Here is a 26,354-nt window from a genome sequence, read left to right as displayed (position 1 = left end):
AGATAATCAGAGGGTTAGATAGGGTGGACAATGAGAGCCTTTTTCCTTGGATGGTGATGGCTAGCACAAAGGATATAGCTTTAAATTGAGGGGTGATAGATATTGGACAAATGTCAGAGGTATTTCTTAACTCGGAGAGCAGTAGGGGCATGGAATGGCCTCTGTGCAACATTTACATACAGTAAACTTGCCAACTTTGAGGGCATTTAAATGGTCATTGCATTGATGTATGGATTAGATGGGCTTGAGATTGGATTCACAGGTCGGCGCAACATTGAGGGCTGAAGGGCCTGTACTGCACTGTAATGTTCTATGTTCTGTGTCTATCTGAATGTTCCAGTTTGCTAAAGAGCTGTGTTTATGTGATGTTAGTGTATTGAAACAGTTAATTAGTAATAGTTACTGTATCAATTATTCTGTTAAGTCTTTCAGTAGAATTAAGTTATTCTAAATTACTCTTCCTTTGGTTGTATTTTAACTATAATTGTTGAATAAATTGTGTTTTGCTTAATGTCGAGTAGTTTGACCAATTGGGTTGTACCTGGAACATAGCACGTTGCATTTGCATTTAAAATAAGAAAAAGTTAGGGTCTAGGCTACCTTTTTAAAATATTTAAGGGTGTTAGGTCTGGTCCATAACATAGCAAAAGAATACTCAGTTAATTAGACTCTAAGAAAACTTTAAGTAACAGAGGATGTGATTTCCATGCAAATGAATGTGGAATCTCTAGTTTAATGCTACACAAGTTCAGGAATTATTATACTTGGTAAAAATATAGTGGATTCTACTGCAGTGAACACAGTGTTAAATGCTAAATCTAAATTCAAGAATGGGATCTGATCTGCAATAAAAAAAGTATAGTAACTGCCTGCTTAACATTTTCCAGTTTTATGCATCAGCAATGGAAATGCTTCAGCTGTGACCTCAACAGTCTGGAAAAAGGGAACAGTCCCTTCTGTATACTGACAGACTTGGGTGGGGGCTGGGGAAGACGTGGAGTGATGGCTTTTTATATGTAGAAGTGTTTGTTAATTAGGTTGAGAAACAACTCTGTTACTAATTTATGCATGTTTTCTGGTACTAATTTCGGTTGGACAGCTGGTTTGCAATGCAGAGTGATGCCAACAAGTATGGGTTCGATTCCTATACCAGCTGAGGCTACCGTAAAAGTCTCACCTTCCCAACCTCACTGCTCACCTGAGATGTGGTCATTCTCAAGTTCAACTCAACACGAGTCATCTCTCCAATCAGAAGGAAGCCTTACCGACCTCTGGGACTATGACAACTGTACCTTAACCAACTTAAATACTTTGGTATCCAGGAAATTAATGCTTTCTTTATGTGTTGTGGTTTTAACTTTAAAAGAAAATTGATGAGGATAGTGGGGGAATTTTTCTAAATCTGTTTCTGTATGATACCAAAGAGCAAGTATATCAATGCTAAGGTATTGTTACTGTAAAACTGAATCACCTAATAAATGACTCAGTGAAAATGAAAACCAAACAGTAGCCCTCAAAAATCACAACGTAGCTTTGGGAAAGCCTCAAAAGAAGCCTTCAAACAAAAATAATTATTTTGACCCTGTCTCCACACTTCTACAACTTCTAGTATAATACCAACATCAAACATGTCTTCCCCAGCCCCCACCCAAGCCTATCAGTATACAGAAGGGACTGTTCCTTTTTAAATATCTGGTCTATTCTTTCACCATCCCCAGTTTCTCATCCCCTTTCCACAGCACCTTCTCATGTAATAACAGGAGGTTTTCCTTTTATGTCTTTCTTCCTCACAGCCCCTAACCCCAACCTCAAAGGTCCAGATAAAATGACAATTTACTCGTACTCCTTTCAATCTAGTCTCCCGTTTTTGCTACTGATTCTCCTCCTGGAAGACCAAACATAGAGTCAGTGATAGCTTTGCAGGACACCTTCTTTCAGTCCACAGGCAGATCTCTGGTCTTCCAATTCAACACCCATCATCTTGTTCTCATGCTTACATTTCTGTCCAAGATCTGCTGTAGTTTTCCAGTGAATGCCAAAATGAGCTGAGGAGCAGCATCTCAGTTTTTGCTTAGGTGTTTTACAGCCTTCTGGACTCAGCATTGACTTCACTAACCTCAGAACAGGAACTCCATCCACCATTTTGATATTTTTTTGGTGCCTTGTTTTCATGTTTTTTCTTTCAGTTATAGCTGACATATATTCTGATATTATGTTTGATCTCTTATCCACTACCATTACTACCCCCTTTGCCTTTTGCTCTGTGACACCTATGATCTCGAGACGTTCTTGCCCTATAACCTTGCTTTCTGTTCCTCCCGATCTTTCTCAACAATGTAAAAACTCAGCTTTTTTCCACCCCACTTCAGTTCCAAAGAGGATTTATATTGGATTCAATACGTCACCTCAGCCTCTCTCTCTCTCCACAGAAGGTACCAAATCTACTAATTTTTGGTTTATGTAGAATCCCTACAGAGTGAAAACAGGTCCTTTGGCCCAACAGGTCCACACTGTCCGAAGCATTCCCCTATATTTACACCTGACTAGTGCACCTAACCTACACCTCCCTGAACAATATTGGCAACTTAGCATGGCCAATTCACCTAACTGCGATTGTGGGAGGAAACCGGAGCACCTGAAAGAAACACACGCAGACACAGGGAGAATGTGCAAACTCTACGCAGTCACCTGAGGGTAGAAGTGGACCCTGTTCCCTGGTGCTTTGAGGCAGCAGTACTGAGCCACATGTTGCCTGACGTTCTTCAGCATTGTCTGTTTTAGTTACAGATTGACAGCCTGACACTTTTATAGACCTGTCCCAGTCTGGTTTCTGCCAGGCAAGTGCAGTAACAATCAGATACTGCATTTCACTTCTCTTCTGATGGAGTTTATTTTATTTCCTTTCTCCTTCTCTGTATTCTTCAAGCATTGTTCAATATGCCTGTGGGTCAAGATCTCACAGTAGTGGGTTGACTTTATACAAATGGGGTGTGGTGGTTGATGGATTACCATGGGTTTAATTAAATTGTCAGGTTGGTGGGACATCGGGACTCATGGTAATCAGTGAGGGGAGAGAAGAATTCCAGGCTGCAGCTATCTGGATGGGGACAGGCATCCGATATAGGATTGTAGGCAGTTGCACATAATTGGTATAGAAAGTAAATGATACTGGGAAGCACAGGCGGACAGTAGAGAGTCTAATGATCTGTGTGTTTTAATAGTAAAAATAAAAATTATCACTAATATCTCCTCTTGTCAAATAAAGAGTCAATGACAAAACCAAAGATATGGACCAAACTCTGGTCAGTAATTAACACAGACATGTTGCTACAGATTACTATCTTGTCATGTCAGAAAATAGTACCGGCAATGTCACTGACTCAGAACCCCTGAAGTATGGAAGCAGGCCATTCAGCCCGTCAAGTCTACACCAACCCTCCAAAGAATATCCCACTCAATCCCTGTAATCCCACATTTCCCAAGGCTAACCCACCTAGCTTGGATATCTCTTGATACTATGTGCAATTTAACATGGTTAATCCACCCAACCTGCACATCTTTGGACTGTGGGAGGAAATTGGAGCACGCGAAGGAACCCAAGCAGACACAGAAAAAACAGGCAAACTCCACAGTTGCCTGAGGCTGGAATCAAACCCAGGTTCCTCTACTGTGAGGTAGCAGTGCTAGCCACTGAGCTGCCATGCCACCGTAATGAAAGCTATATGGTGGAACCTGCAATTTTCATTTGGAATTTAACACAAATAGTTCATTACACAAAATAAATATTCTCGCTGGATAGATCAAAATGGCCATCTCTCAACAATATAGCTATCATGAACATTAATTTGCAGTCATTTAAAAACAACATCATAGGCCAATGCAAAACTAGGTCTGAAATTTTAAAATCGATACTTTAAAGATTTTTAATCATGAATTTTCCAGGTTTTGTGAGCTTTGATAAGGGCCCAGCCAGTTTCCTATTTTAATTTTCCCAGCATCATTTTCAAATTATTAAAACCTTCTAGAGTCTGTTCACTTCCATGATGAGATTGGTAAAACTACAAAAATGACATCAAAACAGCTATCAACTGACAGATTATAGCCATTCGTTATTTACTTGGTGTGCCCCTATATCTGTGACTATCTTGCCAATAGAGCTCCCTTGTGTTCATTTGTTTATTTCTGTCAGCTGTTTTTCCATATGTGTCTTCCATTCCTCAAAATCATCTTTTGCATTTCAATACATTTGTTCTCAGAGAACTATTCCCCAGTGTTTTGGAGGTCAGCCATTCCTCTATTTGTCTACATATATTGATCAGGGCATTGGTGAGACCGCATCTCAATGTCTGTGTACTGTCTTGGAGCTCTTTATTTATGGAAAGATGTAAATGTGCTGGAGATGGTTCAAAGGAGGTTTAGTAGATTGATCTAGTTCTGAAGCAGTCACACCAGACACTAAATGTTAACTCGATTTCTCTCTCTGCGGATGCTGCCAGACCTGCTGAGTTTCTCCAGCATCCTCTATGATTGTTTCAGATTTCCAACATGTCCAGTCCTATGAAGAAGGAATGGACAGGCTGAGCTTGTATTCACTGGAGTTTAAAAGAGTGAATGGTGATTTGATTGTAAGATCCTGAATGGTATTGATTAGATGGACATGGAAAGGATTTTTCCTCTTGTGATCAGTTCACACCTAGGGGACAATGTTTTAAAATTAGATTTCCCCCTTTGAGATCAGAGAATCTTTATTCTTTCAAAGGCTTGTGTCACCTTTTGAAACCTCTGCCTCAGAAGGTAATAGACTTCTGTTTCAATCAACTTGCTCGGAGACGTTATTGTACATGTCCGCAGCAGGTAGGCCTTGAACTCAGGCCTCCTGGCTTGGAGGTAGGGACACTACCACTACCTCACAAGAGTTCAGCAGAAGGCAGTGGAGGTTGGCTCATTGAATATTTTTAAAGATGGAAGCATTTCGATTCCTGTTAGAGAGGGAATGAAAGATTGTCAGGATAGATGGGAATCTGAAATTTGAAACACAAACAGATCAGCTATGATCCTAGCTCACGGTGGATCAGGTTTGGTCTACTTCTGATCTTAATTTGTATGTTTGTATGCTTAGACAAAGAGATAGGTTTTAAGCAGCATCTTACAGTAAAGAGAGGTTTAGGGAGAGAATTCCAGAGAATAATACCTTGACAGCTGAAAACACAGCCCCCAATTGATGAAGTGATTAAAATCGTGGATGCTCAAGAGTCCAGACTTGTTGCGACAGTGTACTTAATTGCAAAGCGTACGGCAGCCAGCAATAACGCCAGATTCCCATTGAGATGAGCATCTTTATTTTATTAGTCTCCTTTCATGCTTATTCATTGCCTTTACTTTGGAACAAAGCATGTATCACCATACCAGTGATGTACATCAAAGTAATTTCACTGTATGTCACTTTTGTATTGCATATCGAACAATTATTTTTAATGTTTTGATAGTTCCTCATTTCCTATAAGTCATTATTCCCCTTAATGCTTTGTCACTGCACCTGTTCTTCCAGTGATTAGCACGGCCTTCCCCATCCCCACTGACAAACCCCGACTTTATGCCAAAGGGCATGTCTATTTATTTTTTGACATTCCGTTTCTCCATTAGCACAATTTGAGTAGCAACGTTTTGACTATTTTCATTCTTTCAGCTTTTAATTTTTTTTTTGTCTGGGAACATTTGTTGGTAATAAGCCCTAGCTTCCTGCAGATTTTTGACAGAAAGATTTCAGAGCCCAGCAGATGTGCAGCTGACAAGTACTGAGCTGCAGCAACTCTCTCTCTGCTTGTTATCTGCTTTCAACTACACCTTAAAGAGGCACCCTGGGTGAGCTACAAAGGCTTAGCAAAATCATAGCAGCTGTTGACAGGGGACAGGGGTTATGGTGGGGGATGAGAGGTGACATTACACGGCTATTTGCATTTGGTATAAATATTGACAAGGCAGTTATTGGAATTCTTCAGGATATTTCCATGCTTTTCTGATAGTTTTCTGATGAGATGTTCAGATTTCTTCTCAAATTGTGTAATATAAAGCACTTATATCAGAATCGCATCAATGTTGGTTGTTTTTTGCAAGTAACTTAGCATGTGAGAACAAATGTGCTGCAGACCTGAATTTTGAACTACTTTGGGACTTTTCAGCTCGCATTTTTAAATCCGTGTTCCTCTGCCTTGGAGTGAAAAGTGTATTTCATTCTAAAACAAACAACTGTGGATGCGGGACATCTGAAACAAACAAGAACAGAAATTGCTGGAGAAACTCAGCAGGCCTGGCAGCATCTGTGGAGAGAGAAACAGAGCTAATATTTTGAGCCCAGAGACCATTCCGCAATTTATTTTATTTGATTATGGAATCTGGAGTCTCATGTAGGCCAGACCAAGTACGGACAGCACACTAAACCTGAAAGGATGCAGAAAAGATTTGCAAGGATGTTGCCAGGGATGGAGGGTTTGAGTTATTGGGAGAGGCTGAATAGGCTGGGGCTGTTTTCTCTGGAGAGTTGGAGGCTGAGGGGTGACCTTATAGAGGTTTATAAAATCATGAGGGACATAGATAAGGTGAATGGCCAAGATCGTTTGCCCAGGGTGGGGGAGTCCAAACTAGAGGGCATAGGTTTAAGGTGAGAGGGGAAAAATTTAAAAGGAACCTGAGGGGCAACATTTTCACACAGAGGGTGGTGCGTGTATGGAATGAGCTGCCAGACGAGTTGGTGGAGACTGGTACAATTACAGTATTTAAAAGGCATCTAGATGAGTACATGAATAGGAAGGGTTTAGAGGGATGTGGGCCAAGTGCTGCCAAATGGGCCTTAATTTAGGATTAATTTAGGATATCTGGTCAGCACAAATGAGTTGGACCGAAGGATCTGTTTCTGTGCTGTATATCTGTATGACATCAGTGAACAAGATTTTTTCTTTAACAGCAAATAGCAGTTGTTATATGGTTGCCATCAGGTTAGCTGCAGCATGGTGGCTCAGTGGTTAACACTGCTACCTCACAGCACCAGGGACCTGGGTTCAATTCACAGCCTTGGATGACTGTGTGGAGTTTGCACATGCTCCCTGTGTCTGCGTGGGTTTCCTCCCACAATCCAAAGATGTGCAAATCAAGTGAATTAGCCATCCTAAATTGCCCATAGTGTTGGGTGCACCAGTCAGGGGTAAATGAGGGGGGAATGGACTCCTCGTCGGAGGGCTTTTAGATTACTTACAGTGTGGAAACAGGCCCTTCGTCCCAACAAGTCCACACCAACCCTCCGAAAAGCAACCCACCCAGACCCATTCCCCTATATTTACCCCTTCACCTAACACTACAGGCAATTTAGCATGGCCAATTCACCTAACCTGCACATTTTTTTTGGACTATGGAAGGAAACCGGAGCACCCAGAGGAAACTCATGCAGACACGGGGAAAATGTGTGGGAATTGAACCCAGGTCTCTGGCGCTGTGAGGCAGCAGTGCTAACCACTGTGCCACCCTGCTGCCCACGGTTGGTGTGGACTTGTTGGGCCGAAGGGCCTGTTTCCATACCGTAGGAAATCTAAATCTAAGCTTTTCATTCCAGATTGTTACTAAATACAAATTTCACCAGAGTGGGATTCAATTCCCTTCTCCCAGAACATTAACCCAGTGACATTACCCCTATGGCAGCATCTTCCCAAACATTAGACATAAACGCACATTTTTATATATAGATAAAGAATGTTACATATAATGAAACATATATACTTTCTTTGACAGAGAAAAATTCAGTGTATGTTGGTGTAAATAGGCTGCTGGAAACCTATAAAATTCTAACAGGGCTAGACATAGTTGATGCAGAAAGGCAGTTGTTCCTGATGGTGGGGGAGTCCAGATAAGGGGTTACAGTCCAAGGAAACAGAGTAAACTGGAAGTGAGGGGCTATTTCTTCAACCAGAAACTGTGTGGAATTCTCTGCCATAGAAAGCAGTTAAGGCCAAAATGTTGAATGTTTTCAAGAAAGACTTGGATAAAGCACTTGAGGCTAAAGGGATAAAAGGGTATGGGGGAAAGCATGAACACGCTATTGAGTTGGAAGATCAACAAATCATACTGAATAGTGGTGCAGGATTGAAGGCCAAATAGCCTACTTCTAGACCTGTTTTCTATGTTTCTATGATGTGACATCCTGCAATATTAACACTGAACAAAGTTTGAGACACCTGAGAATTTAACATGGCTTAATATTTAGACATCCAGAGGGAAAATAAATGTCATTAGTCTTCAAATTAAAGTTTGTGTTATTAGTAATGTGCTCACATATATTTCATTGCTCAACTATTTAATAGATTTTGATCTGCTTTGCTCCATTCGAATCTCACTGAAAAGATTTTACAATTGTGACTAAAGTTCAAACGCAATTATTTTGTATTAAAATATAAAGGCTGTAGCTTTGCAGTTAAAGTTGACTGAATAAAATCAGATTGTATGAAACTAGCTTTCTCAAAATGTAATAAGTAATAGATTTTTAAAGGACTTGGCAGAGTAAATGTTGAGAGGATGGCTGCCCTCATGGGATAATCCAGGCCCAGAGAGCACTGTCTCAGAATAAAGGGGCGTTAATTTAAGACTGAGGTGAGGAGGAATTACTTCTCTCAGAGAGTTGTAGGTCTTTAACACCTTGATACAGAGAGCTGTGGGGGCAGAGTCCTTGTGTATATTTAAGTTTGAAAGAGATAGATTCTTGATTAATAGGGGAACTGGAGTGGAGTGGCCTGAAGACCCGGGGTGGAGTGGCTGAGGGGTAGCACAGAGCAGGCTGTAGATCCAGAATAGAGTGGCTGAGGGGGTGGCACAGAGCGGGCTGTAGACCCGGAATGGAGTGGGGGCGATTGTTGGTCTGGGAACTGGTGCAGGTGGTCAGTGGCTTGGGAGACCGGTTAGGCCACTGTGGAAGCCTTTGGGCTGATATACTGCAATGTAAAAGTTTCTGTAATCATAGAGTCATAGAGATTTACAGCATGGAAACAGACCCTTCGATCCAACCCGTCCATGCTGACCAGATATCCCAACCCAATCTAGTGCCACCTGCCAGCACCCGGCTCATATCCCTCCAAACCCTTCCTATTCATATACCCATCCAAATGCCTCTTAAATGTTGCAATTGTACCAGCCTCTGGCAGCTCATTCCATACATGTACCACCCTCTGCGTGAAAAAGTTGCCCCTTAGGACTCTTTTATATCTTTCCCCTCTCACCCTAAACCTATGCCCTCTCGTTCGAGACTCCCCGACCCCAGGGAAACGATTTTGTCTATTTATCCTATCCATCCCCCTCATAATTTTGTAGACCTCGAGAAGGTCTCCCCTCAGCCTCCGACGCTCCAGGGTAAACAGCCCCAGCTTGTTCAGCCTCTCCCTATAGCTCAGATCCTCCAACCCTGGCAACATCCTTGTAAATCTTTTCTGAACCCTTTCAAGTTTCGCAACATCTTTCCGATAGGAAGGAGACCAAAATTCAACGCAATATTCCAACAGTGGCCTAACCAATGTCCTGTACAGCCGCAACATGACCTCCCAACTCCTGTACTCAATACTCTGACCAATAAAGGAAAGCATACCAAACGCCTTCTTCACTATCCTATCTACCTGTGACTCCACTTTCAAGGAGCTATGAACCTGCACTCCAAGGTCTCTTTGTTCAGCAACACTCCCTAGGACCTTACCATTAAGTGTATAAATCCTGCTAAGATTTGCTTTCCCAAAATGCAGCACCTCGCATTTATCTGAATTAACCTCCATCTGCCACTTCTCAGCCCATTGGCCTATCTGGTCCAGATTCTGTTGTAGTCTGAGGTAACCCTCTTCGCTGTCCACTACACCTCCAATTTTGGTGTCATCTGCAAACTTATTAACTGTACCTCTTATGCTCGCATCCAAATCATTTATGTAAATGACAAAAAGTAGAGGGCCCAGCACCGATCCTTGTGGTACTCCACTGCTCACAGGTCTCCAGTCTGAAAAACAACTCTCCACCACCACCCTCTGTCTTCTACCTTTGAGCCAGTTCTCTATCCAAATGGCTAGTTCTCCCTGTATTCCATGAGATCTAACCTTGCTAATCAGTCTCCCATTGGGAACCTTGCCGAATGCCTTACTGAAGTCCATATAGATCACATCTACTGCTCTGCCCTCATCAATCTTCTTTGTTACTCCTTCAAAAAACTCAATCAGGTTTGTGAGACATGATTTCCCACGCACAAAGCCATGTTGACTATCCCGAGTCAGTCCTTGCCTTTCCAAATACATCTACATCCTGTCCCTTAGGATTCCCTCCAGCAACTGGCCCACCACCGATGTCAGGCTCACTGGTCTATAGTTCCCTGGCTTGTCTTTACTGCCCTTCTTAAACAGTGGCACCATGTTTGCCAACCTCCAGTCTTCCGGCACCTCACCTGTGACTATCGATGATACAAATATGTCAGCAACAGGCCCAGCAATCACTTCTCTAGCTTCCTACAGAGTTCTCGGGTACACCTGATCAGGTCCTGGGGATTTATCCACCTTTAACCGTTTCAAGACATCCAGCACTTCCTCCTCTGTAATCTAGACATTTTGCATGATGTCACCATCTATTTTCCTACAGTCTATATCTTCCATATCCTTTTCCACAGTAAATACTGATGCAAAATATTCATTTAGTATCTCCCCCATTTTCTGTGGCTCCACACAAAGGCCGCCTTGCTGATCTTTGAGGGGCCTTATTCTCTCCCTAGTTACCCTTTGGTTCTTAATATATTTGTAAAAACCCTTTGGATTCTCCTGAATTCTATTTGCCAAAGCTATCTAAGGTCCCTATTTTGCCCTCCTGATTACCCTCTTAAGTATACTCTTACTCCTACAGAGTGTTACAAGGGGACATAAATTTAAGGTGAAGGGTGGAAGGTATGGGGGGGATGTCAGGGGTAGGTTCTTTACCCAGAGAGTGGTGGGGGCATGGAATGCGCTGCCTGTGGGAGTGGCAGAGTCAGAATCATTGGTGACCTTTAAGCGGCAATTGGATAGGTACATGGATGGGTGCTTATGCTAAGACAAATGTTCGGCATAACATCGTGGGCCGAAGGGCCTGTTCTGTGCTGTATTGTTCTATGTTCTATGTTCTACTTTCTTTATACTCTTCTAAGGATGCACTCTATACCTGACATATGCTTCCTTTTTCTTAACCAAACCCTCAATTTCTTTAGTCATCCAGCATTCCCTATACTTACCAGCCTTCCCCTTCACCCTGACAGGAAAATACTTTCTCTTGATTCTTGTTATCTCATTTCTGAAGGCTTCCCATTTTCCAGTTGTCCCTTTACCTGCAACCATCTGCCTCCAATCAGCTTTCGAAAGTTCTTGCCTAATACCGTCAACATTGGCCTTTCTCCAATTTAGAACTTCAACTTTTAGATCTGGTCTATCCTTTTCCATCACTATTTTAGAACGAATAGAATTATGGTCTCTGGCCCCAAGTGCTCTCCCACTGACACCTCAGTCACCTGCCCTGTCTTATTTCCCAAGAGTAGGTCAAGATTTGCACCTTCTCTAATAGGTACACCCACATACTGAATCAGAAAATTGTCTTGTACACACTTAAGAAATTCCTCTCCATCTAAACCTTTAATACTACGGCATTCCCAGTCGAGTTTTGGAAAGTTAACATCCCCTACCATAACTACCCTATTATTCTTACAAATAGCTGAGATCTCCTTACAAGTTTGTTTCTCAATTTCCCTCTGACTATTGTGGGGTCTATAATACAATCCCAATAAGGTGATCATCCCTTTCTTATTTCTCAGTTCCACCCAAATAACTTCCCTGGATGTATTCCCGGGAATATCCTCCCTCAGCACAGCTATATCAAAAATGCCACTCCCCCTCCTCTCTTGCCTCCCTTTCTATCCTTCCTGTAACATTTGTATCCTGGAACATTAAGCTGTCAGTCCTGCCCATCCCTGAGCCATGTTTCCATAATTGCTATGATATCCCAGTCCCATGTTCCTAACCATGCCCTGAGTTCATCTGCCTTCCCTGTTAGGCCCCTTGCATTGAAATAAATGCAGTTTAATTTATTAGTCCTGCCTTGTCCCTGTCTGCCCTGACTATTTGACTCACTTCTGTTCTCAGCTGTACCCGTCTCAGATCGATCTCTTTCCTCACTACCTCCCTGGGTCCCACCCCCCCCCCCACCCTACTAGTTTAAATCCTCCCAAGCCGTTCTAGCGAATTTCCCTGCCAGTATATTAGACCCCTTCCAATTTAGGTGCAATCCGTCCCTCTTGTACAGGTCACTTCTACCCCAAAAGAGATTCCAATGATCCAAAAATGTGAATCCTTCTCCCATACACCAGCTCCTCAGCCATGCATTCATCTGCTCTATCCTCCTATTCCTGCCCTCACTAGCTCGAGGCTCTGGGAGTAATCCAGATATTACTACCCTTGAGGACCTCCTTTTTAAATTTCTACCTAACTCTCTGTAATCTCCCTTCAGAGTCTCAACCTTTTCCCTTCCTATATCGTTGGTTCCAATGTGGACAATGACCTCTTGCTGGCCCCTCTCCCCCGTGAGAACATTCTGCACCCTCTCTGAGACATCCTTGATCCTGGCACCAGGGAAACAACACACCATTCTGCTTTTTCTCTGCTGGCCACAGAAACGTCTGTCTGTACCTCTGACTACAGTATCCCCTAACACAATTGATCTCTTGGAAGCCGACGTACCCCTCGTTGCATTAGAGCCAGTCTCAATACCAGAAACCTGGCTGTTCGTGCTACGTTCCCCTGAGAATCCATCACTCCCTACATTTTCCAAAACAGCATACCTGTTTGAAATGGGTACATCCATAACAGACTCCTGCACTAGCTGCCTACCTCTCTTACCCTTCCTGGAGTTAACCCATCTATGTGACTGTATCTGAGACTTTCCCCCCTTCCTCCACCAACAGTATCCATCACATACTGTTGGTGTTGCAAATTCCTCATCGCTTCTATCTGTCTCTCCAACCGATCCACTCGGTCTGATAAGAGTCGCATCCAACAGCATTTATGGCAGATATAATCCGCAGTAACCCTTAAACTCTCTTTAAACTCCCACATCTGACAAGAAGTACATATCACTGCAAAGGCCATTTTTGCTCCTTCACAATCTGCAGACCCAGAAAATAACACCCTCTTATTCCTCTACAAAACACTGCACCAGGTTAAATTAATAGCTATGGCTTATATTTTAAGTTTAATCAAGAGACTTATCTCCAAAAACATATAATCAAGAAAGAATCCACTATACTCATGACTGCAGCCTTTCTCTTGGACAACAATTATCTAAATTGTTTCTCTAAAACAACAATTAACTTATCTGATTCTGTGCTGTGAACTTTGCCCAACAGTTCCTCCAAGATTAGTTGTGAATTTCACTGTTTGTTAATTTTCCCAGATGCACTCCGATGTCCAGTGGTACAAACAGCAAAGGCGGTAACTGTGCAGGTGCTCTCTCTCTCTCTCTCTCTCTCTCCTGCACTGTCCTCACCATGTGCTTCCTTTGTCTGCTCTTCTCCCTTTTAAACTGCTGTTGTTTTGACTTTTGTTTTTCCACAGTTCCAAAACAATGCAACAGCATATAAAACAGTAATTGCTGCTCCTGGAATTCGAGGAAATCACCTCCAGCACCTAAAATACCTCAAAAAAAGGGGCAGCTCTTACAGCCAGAAATTTTTTCTGTCCTCCATCTTGGATTACCCAGAATCCTCCTTTAATCTTTAAGTCTTTTTTAACCTTGTATTGTGAATCACTGTAACATTTTGCTTCTTTTTTTCTCTATTTTGTACTTAGGTACTTTGTACCTAAGATGGTACCATGTGGGGTGACATTGTAAACATTTTACTGTACTTCTGTACTTCCTACACTTCTGACAGTAAACCTAAATATAATTCTAAACTTATTTCTAATCAAGGTTATGGGGAAAGCACAGGAAAGTGGATGTGAGGAGTGATGGATTAACTGTGTTCCTTTTGAATGGGGGAATGGGTTTGCGGGGCTGAATGGCCTAGTGTCCTATTTCGTATGGTCTAATACAAGTCAGTAGCACTTGTAGATTGAAATAGATTTCATTAAATATGTTCTTTTGTTAGCTATTGAATATATTAAAACATAACAGAGTAAGATTGGAGTTCTAGAGAAGTGTCACTGGACTAGAAACTTTAACTTTGCCTTCATCCCAGACCTGCTGAGTTTCTCCATCAAATTTTTATTTTTGTTTCCCATGTCCAGCGTCCACTGTTCTTTGTTTTATTTCATTCAATCGGTATCAGGAGGGCAAACTCTCTGGTGGTTGGAATCATATCTGACACAGAGGGAGAAGGCTATGTTTGTTGGCGGTCAGTCATCTCAGCTCCAGCACATCTCTGCAGGAGTTCCTCAGGATAGAGTCCTAGCCCCAACCATCTTCAGCTACTTTGTCAATGACCTTCCCTCCATCATAAGGTCAAAATTGGGGATGTTCACCAATGATTGCAGAATGTTCAGCACCATTTGCGACTCCTCCAATACTGAAGTAGTCCGTGTTCAAATGCAACAAGATGTGAACAATATCCAGGTTTGGGCTGATAAATAGCAAGTAACATTCGCGCCACACAAATGCCAGGAAATACCCATCTCCAACAAAATCTAACCATCAATCCCTGACATTCAATGGCGTTACCATCACTGAATCTCCAACTACCAACATCCTTGGGGCTAACGTTAGAGGCAGGCACAGTAGATTCATTTAAGATGCATCTGGACAGATGCATGAGGAGGTGTGGAGCAGAGGGATACAGGTGCTTAGGAATTGACCGACAGGTTTAGATAGTAGATTTGTTGCTGTGGTTCTGTTCGCCGAGCTGGAAGTTTTTGTTGCAAACGTTTCGTCCCCTGTCTAGGAGAGGGAAAAAGGGAGAGAAAAAGAGAGAAAAAGAGATTAAAAAATGAGAGAAAAAAGAGAGAAAAAGAAGAGAAAAAGAGAAAGAGAAAAAGTGAGAGAGAAAGAGATAAAAAGTGAGAGAAAATTGAGAGAAAAAGAGAGAGAGAGAGAAATAGAGAGAAAAAGAGTGAGAAAAGGAGAGAGAAAAAGAGAGAGAAAAGAGAGAGAAAAAAGAGAGAAAAAGAGAGAGCAAAAGAGAGAAAAAGAGAGTGAAAAAGTGAAAAAGAGAGAGAAAAAGGAGAGAATAAGAGAGAAAAAGAGAGAGAAAAAGAGATAAAAAATGAGAGAAAAAAGAGAGAAAAAGAAAGTGAAAAGTGAAAAAGTGACAGAAAAAGAGAGAGAAGAAGAGAGAGAGAAAGAGAAAAATAGAGAGAAAAAGAGAGAGAAAAATAGCGAGAAAAGGGGAGAGAAAAAGAGAAAATAGTGAGAAGAAAGAGAGAAAAAGAGAGAGAAAAAGAGAGTGTGTGTGAGTGAGTGTGAGAGTGCAAGTGTGAGTGCGTGATTGTGAGAGTGTAAGTGGGAGGGGGAGAGGGAGGGGGCAGGGTGAAGGGAGGAATAGAGAGAGAGAGAGATAGAGGGGTTATGTGTGCGAACATGTTTATCTGTGTATGTGTGTGTGTGTTCACACACTATTCTCCAGCTTGCTTCTGACATTAAAATGAACATTACTGGGGACAAAGCACAGTACTCGTCACTTTATGTGACTACATGTGTCAACCTGAGCTACAAATCTTCTCAAAACTCACTAGTCAGTGCTTTTCTCGCAATCTATATACACACTTGCTGAACTCATTAGGAATAATCGGTGCCCAGTCACAGTACTAGCAGTGTGCTGCCCACTTTTCAGTGTGGAGAAAGTGAGGTCTGCAGATGCTGGAGATCAGAGATGGAAATGTGTTGCTGGAAAAGCGCAGCAGGTCAGGCAGCATCTAGGGAACAGGAGAATCGACGTTTCGGGCTAAACGTCGATTCTCCTGTTCCCTAGATGCTGCCTGACCTGCTGCGCTTTTCCAGCAACACATTTCCACCACTTTTCAGTGTGCCTATTGAGGCAATTGGGTTAGCACCTAATCTCCACGTCATCATCTCAGCTGTTTGCTGCTGGGAATGATCTGGCATTTGGAGGGACCACGCCAAGCAGCCAGTTTAGCAGGTTTCCCTGAAGGGGCTGGAAGTGAGCGGGGGTGGGGTTGGGGGGTAGGTGGGGGAGGGGTGTTCCTCTGTAATGGCCCACAGAGACCTATAAACCATTCTCCAAGTCTCCAAATTACCAATGTCACATGCTACTGTCCTGAAGTGGTAGACAGCTGCTGGTCTCTGGTTGGTTTAGCAGTTCTCGAAAGTGGCGGGATGTCCTGATCCAGCATGATGGAAATTCCCTCTTATACCCTGGTGCTCCCCCCAGCAGGTCGACCCTTGGGTTTTCACGCAGAGCAGTGGAAGAGGTAAAATCCACTACGTCATACAATTTATCTCATAAACTTTGTTTCTTTCTCTCTCTCTCTCTACAAAAGCTTTCTGGCTTAATCTCCTAGTTTTTCTCTCAGATAATGGGCACAGTGAACTGTTGGCTATCCCTGGAGCGCTATCTGTTGGACATCATGTGCAGCCTAACAGTTTTGGAACGACAAACAGTCCAATATAAAGACACTAATGTTGAATGAGTGTGAGAGGAATGCATATCCTATCTTACACTGTTATTACCTTGAGGTCAGTACAAAAGGAGAAAGTGAGGACTGCAGATGCTGGAGATCAGAGCTGAAAAATGTGTTGCTGGAAAAGTGCAGCAGGTCAGGCAGCATCCAAGGAGCAGGATGCTGCCTGACCTGCTGCGCTTTTCCAGCAACACATTTTTCAGGTCTGTACACAAGCCTGCCTGTCTGAGGATGTGTCAAGTAACAGCAATGATGTCAAAATGACTAATTAAGTTATTTTAGTAGCTGGGGTAATAAATAAAAACAGAGGGATCCACAATCTATGATGGTAAACAAAGCCCCTTCTTCAAAGGATTCAAGAGTAATAAGTCTTAGAATCTTAGAATCATAGAATCTTAAAATACAGAAGGAGACCATTTGACCCATCATGTCAGTACCGGCTCCCGAACCAGCTACCTGGCTAGTCCCATTCTCCAACCATTTTCATTTATTTTATTCATTCATTTTTATTCACTCACAGGACATAGGCATTGCTGGCTGGCCAGCATTTATTACCTGTCCCTGAGCTACCTTCTTGAAACACTGTGGCTCATCTGCTATAGGGATACCCACAATGCCATTAGACTGGGAATTCCAAGATTTTGATCCAGCAACACTGAAGGAACAGCAATATATTTCCAAAATTTCTGATTTCTCTCCATGGATGCTGGCGGACCTGCTGAGCTTTTCCAACAATTTCTGTTTTTGGTTCTGATTTCCAGCATCTGCAGTTCTTTCGGTTTTAATGTGATATACTTCCAAGCCAGCACAGTGAGTGGATTGGAGGGAAACTTGCAGGTGGTGGTGTTCCTATGAATCTGCTGTCCTTGTCCTTCTAGATCAAAGTAGTTGTCTGTTTAGAAAGCCCTGTGGTGAATTTCCGCAATACAGGGCGACTACCATATCTGCAGAGTCAGTTACCCGCAGCTCACCGTGGCCCGAACATATTACAAGGAATGTTACAGAACCAGGTTCCGGGGGCTGCTGGGAAGGTAAATTTTCCATTTAAGTGAATGGATTCACACCTATCCGCGGTTTTGGGATTCTGCGGTAGGCCTTGGAACCTATCCCCCATGCGGAGTCTACTGTACATCTTATAGGTAGTACACACTGCTGCTACTGAGTGTCGCTAGTGGAAGAAGTGGATACTTGTGGATGCAGTGCCAATCAAGTGGGCTGCTTTTTCCTGGATGGTGTCAAGCTTCTTGAGTGTTGTTGGAACTGCACCCATCCAGGTAAGTGTAGAGTATTTCATCACACTTCTGACTTGTGCCTTGTAGACAGATTTTGGGGAGTCAGGACGTAAGTTACTCATTGCAGTATCCCTAGCCTCTAAGCAGCTCTTGTAGACACTGTCCTTATGTGGCAAATCCAGTTGAGTTTCTGGTGAATGTTAACAAAGTACAAAGAAAATTTACAGCCCAGGAAAGGCCCTTCGGCCCTCCAAGCCTCAGCCAATACAAATCTACTATTCAAAGTTTGTGAGAAGATTTGTAGCTCGGGTGCTCGTTGCTGTGGTTCTGTTCGCCGAGCTGGAAGTTTTTGTTGCAAACGTTTCGTCCCCTGTCTAGGTGACATCCTCAGTGCTTGGGAGCCTCCTGTGAAGCGCTTCTGTGGTGTTTCCTCCTGCATTTCTAGTGGCCTGTCCCTGCCGCTTCCGGTTGTCAGTTTCAGCTGTCCGCTGTAGTGGCCGGTATATTGGGTCCAGGTCGATGTGTTTGTTGATGGAGTTTGTGGATGAGTGCCATGCTTCTAGGAATTCCCTGGCTGTTCTTTGTTTGGCTTGCCCTATAATGGTAGTGTTGTCCCAGTCAAATTCATGTTGCTTGTCGTCTGCGTGTGTGGCTATTAGGGATAGCTGGTCGTGTCGTTTCGTGGCTAGTTGATGTTCGTGGATGCGGATTGTTAGCTGTCTTCCTGTTTGTCCTATATAGTGTTTTGTGCAGTCCTTGCATGGGATTTTGTACACTACATTAGTTTTGCTCATGCTGGGTATCGGGTCCTTCGTTCTGGTGAGTTGTTGTCTGAGTGTGGCTGTTGGTTTGTGTGCTGTTATAAGTCCTAGTGGTCGCAGTATCTGGCGGTCATTTCAGAGATGTTCTTGATGTATGGTAGAATGGCTAGTCCTTTGGGTTGCGGCATGTCCTCGTTCCGTTGTCTTTCCCTTAGGCATCTGTTGATGAAATTGCGAGGATATCCGTTTTTGGCGAATACCTTGTATAGGTGTTCCTCTTCCTCTTTTTGCAGTTCTGGTGTGCTGCAGTGTGTTGTGGCTCTTTTGAATAGTGTCTTGATGCAACTTCGTTTGTGTGTATTGGGGTGGTTGCTTTGATAGTTCAGGACTTGGTCTGTGTGTGTGGCTTTCCTGTGTACCTGTGTACACATTGTGGCTACCATTATAGGGCAAGCCAAACAAAGAACAGCCAGGGAATTCCTAGAAGCATGACACTCATCCACAAACTCCATCAACAAACACATCGACCTGGACCCAATATACCGGCCACTACAGCGGACAGCTGAAACAGCCATATACACACAATTTGGAAAGTGTATATATTGATAGGAAAGTGTAAAATTAGCCTCATATTTCAGATTAATGACATAATTTTATTGCTAAGTGTATTTAAGGCTTAGATAAACAGATTTGGAGTTGAGAATCATCAGATCAATCATGACCTCATTCAATGATGGAGCGGACTCAATGCATCGAATCATCTACGTCTGCTCCCACATTTTATCGTCTGATCATCAGGTCGAGAGAAATTAAAGATGTAACAGATATCGTGGCTTAGTGAGAACTGGGAGTCAGCTTCTTTCATTTTAAACCTCTGTCAGAGTGCTCTGTCTCCTCAATAATTATCATACTGGAGTTAGGAAAATATGTACAATTAACAACAAAAGACCAAAGTTGATCAATAGCAAACTTACGCAATGTAATTGGGAATTGCAGAAATCTTGTTATAAAAATAAAACATAAAAGGAATTGATTTTGGAGGTAATGATGAAGCAGATCAATTCGCTGTGAATTTTTATCTTGCAAATTTCAAATGAAGAACAAGGCAATGGAGTTACATAACAAAAAATAACTGTTTTCTTTCTGACCCAGATGTTTCTGTCTATCTCCTCTATATATCTGCCTCACAGCGCCAGGGACCCAGGTTTGATTCCAACCTTGGGCAACGGTCTGTATGGAGTTTGTACATTCTCCCTGTGTCTGCGTGCGTTTCCTCCGGGTGCTCCGATTTCCTCCCATAGCCCAAAGATGTGCAAGTTAGGGTGAATTGGCCATGCTAAATTGCCCGTAATGTTCAGGGATGTGTAGGCTAGGTGCAGTAATTAGGGGAAATGTAAAATAACGGAATCGGGGAATGGGCCTGGTGGGATACTCTTCAGAGAATTGGCGTGGACTTGTTGGGCCAAATGGCCTGTTTCTCCACTGTAGGGATTCAATGATTCTATGATTCTATGTCCTTTTTCTGCTTCAGAAAGTACATCGAAGATACCTCTGAGATTTTATTGTGCTCTGTCATTTTGAGCTGGCTAATTAGCAGCCTGTATAAAGGGGGGTGTTATCGCAAAATGTGGTGTAATCCTGGGCTAGATTTTTCTCATGAGCTTCAAGACCCCAATCTTAGTATCCAATGGGGTTGAGAAAATCCCTGCGTTGAGAAACAGCTCGTGGCCTGGGATTTTTCCCCAAATCAACCAGTTAGTGACCAGAAGGCAGGCTCTTGGAAACAGAGAAAATAGGAGCCCTTCAAGTCTGCTCTACCATTCAGTATGATCATGGCTGATTATCCAGCTCAGTACTCTGCTCCCAAAACCAATTTCTTTTGATTCCTTTAGCTCTTGGAACTATTTCCAACTCCTCTTAAAAAACGGTCAATATTTTGGCCTCAACTGTGGCAGAGAATTCCACAGGCTCACCACTCTCTGGGTGAAGGAATTTTTCTTCATTCCAATCCTAATCTAATTCTCCCTAATTCCAATCCAATCCTCCCCCATATCTGTAGACTGGTCATTGGGAACATCCTTACTGCATTTCCCCTGTCTAGTCCTGTTGGAATGTTATTGGTTTCCATGAGACCTCCCTTCATTCCTCTAAACTCCAGTGAAGTTTAGTCCTAACTCACTCTATCTCTCCTGATACGTCAGTCCTGCCCTCCCAGGAATCAGTCTGGTAAAGCTTTGCTGCTCTCCTTCTGTGATCAGAACATCCTTCCTCAGGTAAGGAACTGCACACACTATTCCAAGTGTGGTCTCACCAAGACCCTCTACGAGTGCAGCAAGACATTCCAGCTCCTGTACTCAAATCTTCTCGCTATGGAGGCCAACACCCCATTTATCTTTGACACTGCCTGTTGCTCTCACATGCTTACTTTCAATACCCTGTTATGGGCAGCATGGGTAGGCCCTCAAAGCTGGAGGGCTAACAGAAGTTTAACCAATGGCTGTGAAGGGGACTATAGGTTAAACATTTCAGGTGGCTTGTTCGTTGGCGGAACCATTGGTAATATTTCACAGTTTGCCATCTATGGTGGCTAAGGGGAGGTCATTGGAGAGAATGGTCACAATTCATTATTTCATTGTCCGTGGCCAGGGACACCAGCTGGAGTGAGCCCATAGCTTCACTAGGATAGCAGTCATCTTCAGTGTATGGGGTGCTGTTGACGCCATTCACTTCAGCTCTGCTCTATACCGAACTGCAAAATCATGGCATTCAGAGGTGCACTCACTGCACAGAGGTCCCTGAACTTCTTGTGCTGCTACATTCAGATCCTCAGACCCTGACAATTGACATCGATCACCACTTACTGCTCCCAGTGCTTTTTGAGCGCATGTGTGGAGCTTTTCCTGACCACTTGTGAATGCAGGACATTTCTCTGTCTCCTTCACCAAGGTCCCTCGTGTGATATCTGAAAACCTTGGAATCTACTGACTCCCATGTTGGAACATTGTCCCTGAGGCTAGGCATGCTTCCTGTAGCACTCTCAGTGCCTGATCCAGCTCTGATGCACTCTCTCTTCACGGACTGCAAGCCACCATTAATTTGTATGAGAGGAATCATGCATAGGAATGCTACATTTACTGGTTACAAGCAACATACTGGAATGTGTTGGCAACTCTGAGTTATTCTGTGATTTTGATTTTCCTTCCTTGAAGCATTCTCTCGAACTAAGTGGTTGATTGATTTAGAATTGGTGAATTCAGGTTGAATGACTATAATTCAGAGCAAACGTACCATTGAAACATAAATGGAGATTAATGTAACTTTCTTTCCAAGTTGGGATGTAAAAGACATTCAATCATAGCTGACTAAAACCCATTTCTTACTTTATGTCGAGTACAATACCTGAAGCATTGTGATTTTGTTATTAATGATCTGAGGAAATATTTCAAGTAGCATTGTGCTGCTGGTGTTTTTGAAGGTCCAGGGTTTTTTAGTTTCTTAGCAAATGCATCAATGTAAAACAATGAATCAGACAGACTGCCTGAATGGGCCTTAATAACGCTGGCTACTGTTTAGGCAGTTCTACCCATCCCTTCAAGTCATAAGAATTTACAGCACAGGAAAAGACCCTTCAGCCCAATGTGTCCATGTCAGTCAAAAACAACCCCCTCACTATTCATGTCCCATTTGCCAGCACTTGACCTATAGCCTGGTGTCCCTTGGCATGACGAATGTCTATCTAAACAATGTGATGGGGGTTTCTGCCTCTGCTACCCTTACAAAAACTGAGTTCCAGATGCCCACCACCCTGTTGGTGAAAATGTTTCTCTTCAAATCTTCTCTAAACCTTCTGGCCCTTACCTTAAATCTATGTCCCTCTGTCATTGATCCCTCTACAAAGGGGAAACGTTTCTTCTTGTCTTCCTAACTATGCCCCTCATAAGTTTACACGTCACAATCATGTATCCCCTCTGTCTTGAACAAATCAACTTCGGTCTACCCAACTTCTCTCCATTCCTTATTCAACCTTTCGAATATCATGATACTTTCTAATCAACCTACTTGGATGTGCTATGATGCACCACTGGAGCCAGTGTGACTTAAATCCAGGCCTCCTCATCCAGAGGTATGGACACTATCACTGTACCACAAGAGCCCCTCCCCTCCAATAGTGGTCAAAGCTACACAAAGTTATCTTTTGCAGGTGATGATTAGTATTATGGCAGGTTTTCTCCAGATGATTTTAATTCATCAGTAGTAGCTTTTACCACAATTAATGTCCATTTTTAGTTAGTTTCAGTACCTAAGGGCCCAAACACACCTTCCAGATGCAGCAATGCTTTATCTGCACTTCACTCAATTTAATCGACTGCATTTGCTGCTCCAGTGTGGTCTCCTCTACACTGGGGGGAATGAAGCAAGACAGAGTGACCACTTCACAGAACACTGGTGTTTTTCTACAAAAAAAGACCAAGAGCTTACAGTTTCCTGCCACTTTATCACCCCACCCTGTTCCCTGGCCAACATCTCTGTCTCAGGTTTCCTGCAGTGCTCCAGCGAAGCTCAGCGCAAACTGGAGAAACAGCACCTCGTTTTCTGGTTGGGGACCCTGCAGCCCTCCAGACGCAATATTGAGTTCAATCATTTCAGGGCCTGAGTTCTCCCGTGTCCTTTCCCCAACCCCCATACACCAGACCTTATCACATGGTTTGCTGTTACACATCACCCATTTGTTAGCCACTAACAGTCCCCATTAACAGCTATTCACCCTCCCAGCCAGATCATTACCCACTCCACTGTCTGTCCAACTGTTCTTCTCTCTCTTTGGGCTCTAACTCCACCTATCATTTACCCCTTACTCCCTCCTATCTTCTGCATAAAAATCCTTTTCCTTGCTACCATCAGTTCTGAGGATGGGTTCCCCCTACCCAAAACGTGAACTCTGATTTCTCTCCACTGGTGCTGCTAAGCCCCTTTGAGCTTTTCCAGCAATTTCTGTTTTTGTTTCTGATTTACAGCATCAGCAGTTCTTTCAGATTTTTATTTAGTTAGCTATCTTCAGATGCAATGAAGCAATTGTGAACAAAATGAGGCTCTGTGAGAAGATCAGTGTAGGAAGACTGGGCTTGTTATGCCTTTTGATTGCTACCAGTAGCACAGAATAAATCACAGTAAGTTGGTTAAGAGTTAGCACTGTTAAATCTGAAGGAGGAATTCCTATCCTGCTGTTGAAATATTGGAGAAAGTAATTGTGGCTTACTGCTGACTCACCTTTTTCCCCTCTCTCTCTCTGTACAGATACTGCAAGAAATCTAAAAGCATCTCCATCTGCAGTGGAACATATTTCTCAGAAGCTGAGTCACACTCGCGAGTTTACTGTTCTGATTACACTGAAGCAAGTCCACTACAATTCAGGAGTCTTCCTGTCCATTCATCATTCAGATAAGAGGTCAGTGACATCTGGCTTATGTCACATGAAGGCTGTTCCTTCTGTCTGTTTAACGTACGTGCAGCAAACATAAGGTCAAAATTCATCCAGAGCTGCAGTTTCTTTTCCAAAGAAAACTGCATTTGGGATAATTGTAAAATGAGCTAACTGCTGTCTTCAGGAAAAACAGGCAGAAAATTGTTTACTACTTTGGAGTTTTGTCAGGATATTTTTCAAACTGTGTATGACCAAAGATTTATTTGGAAATACTAGCTTTCGGAATGCTGCTCCTTCATCAGGTAGCTGTGGTGCTCCTGTTCCTGTAGTAAAGGAGCAGCGCTCCGAAAGCTTGTGCTTCCAAATAAACCCGTTGGACTATAACCTGGTGTTGTATGATTTTTAACTTTGTCCATCCCAGTCCAACACCAGCATCTCCACATTATGACAAAAGCGAATTCTATGTGAGACAGTAAGGAGGGAACCAATGATTTCAGAGCTTTAAGGGGAAAGAAAGTGGTGGATTTGGATTCTGTCAGTATTTGCGATTCAGAGGAGAGTCATTCAAACTGCAAAGCCCAGCAGACACGTTCTATTTTCTTCAAATTGCCGCTTTATTTTTAACTTGCAATAGTCTCCTGCCTTGAAGGAGGTGAGTTGTATGAGTGGACAACTGAGAGGGATTGTCAGTTTTTTATTGCTCGACTCAATTGACCATTCTTCATGTGCCAGCCTCGACAGTGAGCTACAGACTGTCCAATCCCACAGGAGAGAAGGTGCAAAACCTGACTTTACATCCACTCATACTGATGCAACACTTTGCGTTAATCCAGCAGGGGATAATTCTGGCTGCTTCTCACACTCTGCCCAATCTACGGAACTTTGCAGCTTCTTCTGGGATAGATATCATTCTTTTGGTTGAGGGTATGCATCTCCCTACAGATTGTGAAATAAGAACAGTACCTTATTGAAAAGCAAAACAGGGAACTTTGGATGCTGGAGATCAGAACAAAAACAGAAATTGCTGGAGAAACTCAGCAGATCTGGAGGCATCCATGGAGAGAAAACAGATAATGTTTCGAGTCCAGTGACCCTTCTTCAGAGCCAGTTTCTGAAAAAAAAAGACTCTACTTTCTCACTTTACAGATACTGCCAGACCTGCTGAGTTTCTCCAACAATATCTGCCTTTATTGGTCCTTGAAAGAAAGCTTTATTGGTTTATCATTAAATGAGAAAGGAGAGGTCACAGACATTTCTGTTTCACATGCCAATAGTCAGGTGTGTTTAATCGATTGCCTCAAGTCTACTTACATGACAATGCTTTTGTCTATTCCAGTACTTACTGGTTCAACAATATAAAATTTCACGTGACTCTTCGCCCATGCTTATACTTTGCTACAATTTTAGCGTCATCTAATGCAGGAAAAGAGGAGCCCATTTGAGTGACAAATCAAAACTGACATCAATGTCCTTCAAAGAGCTTACATAAAAAATGTTCAGAAGAACTCAATCACCATATTCCCCAGTTAATGTATTGAAGGATTGCTGGATTATGTCCACTTAGTCATCCCTTTGCCTTCATATGTAAAACACAATCGATATTTTTAACAAAATTACAATACGGAACATTCCTAAAGAAGGGCTTATGCCCGAAATGTCGATTCTCCTGCTCCATGGATGCTGCTTGGCCTGCTGTGTTTTTCCAGCATCACATTTTTCAACTCAATACAAAACATGTTAGTTTTATCTGTGATTGGAGACCCAGATCTCTCAGAGTTGCCCCTTTATTTTTTTTTATAATTCACTCACAGGATGTGGCATCACTGGTTAGATAAATGCTAACATTATTTACTACCCATCCCTAATAGCTCAGAGAGTAAGTAAAAGTCAACCATATTGCTGTGGGTCTGGAGTCACATGTAGGCCAGACTGAGTAAAGACAGCAGTTTCTCTCCCTAAAGAACGTTAGTGAACCAGATGGAATTTTCTCCCAGTGATTGACAGCAGTTTTTTCATTATTACACTCTCAGATTAGATAGGATTTGTACAAGTACAGTGAACAGTTTTGTTTTGTGAGTACTACAGGCAGAACATTGCAAACAAGGATATAGGGTGCTTAGACAGTGATAGTTATACAAGGGTACAGCTGCACAGGAGGTGCACAAAAGCAAGGTCAACATCAGATTTGAAATTAGAGAGATCCATTCAGCGGTCTAATAACGGCAGTAATACTTGGGTCTGTATTTTTGTAGGATTCTCAAACCTGCAAGTAGATTTAAGAGAACAT

The 26,354-nt window shown here is 42.7% G+C and overlaps 1 protein-coding gene across 1 annotated transcript in view; it reads left to right on the top strand.

Moving 5' to 3' along the window:
- Positions 1-26,354, top strand: part of LOC122559324 (protein kinase C-binding protein NELL2-like) — a 360,484-nt gene that overhangs the window by 22,352 nt on the left and 311,778 nt on the right. The window contains exon 3 of the mRNA XM_087997004.1: positions 23,941-24,091. Coding sequence (XP_087853130.1) covers positions 23,941-24,091 — 151 coding nt within the window. The remainder of the gene's footprint in view (positions 1-23,940; positions 24,092-26,354) is intronic.

This window comes from Chiloscyllium plagiosum, unplaced genomic scaffold (genome assembly GCF_037043375.1).
Source record: "Chiloscyllium plagiosum isolate Xiang-an unplaced genomic scaffold, Cpla_swu_hap1 HiC_scaffold_19, whole genome shotgun sequence".
Lineage (NCBI taxonomy): Eukaryota > Metazoa > Chordata > Chondrichthyes > Orectolobiformes > Hemiscylliidae > Chiloscyllium > Chiloscyllium plagiosum.
This window is presented reverse-complemented; position numbering and strand designations above follow the sequence as displayed.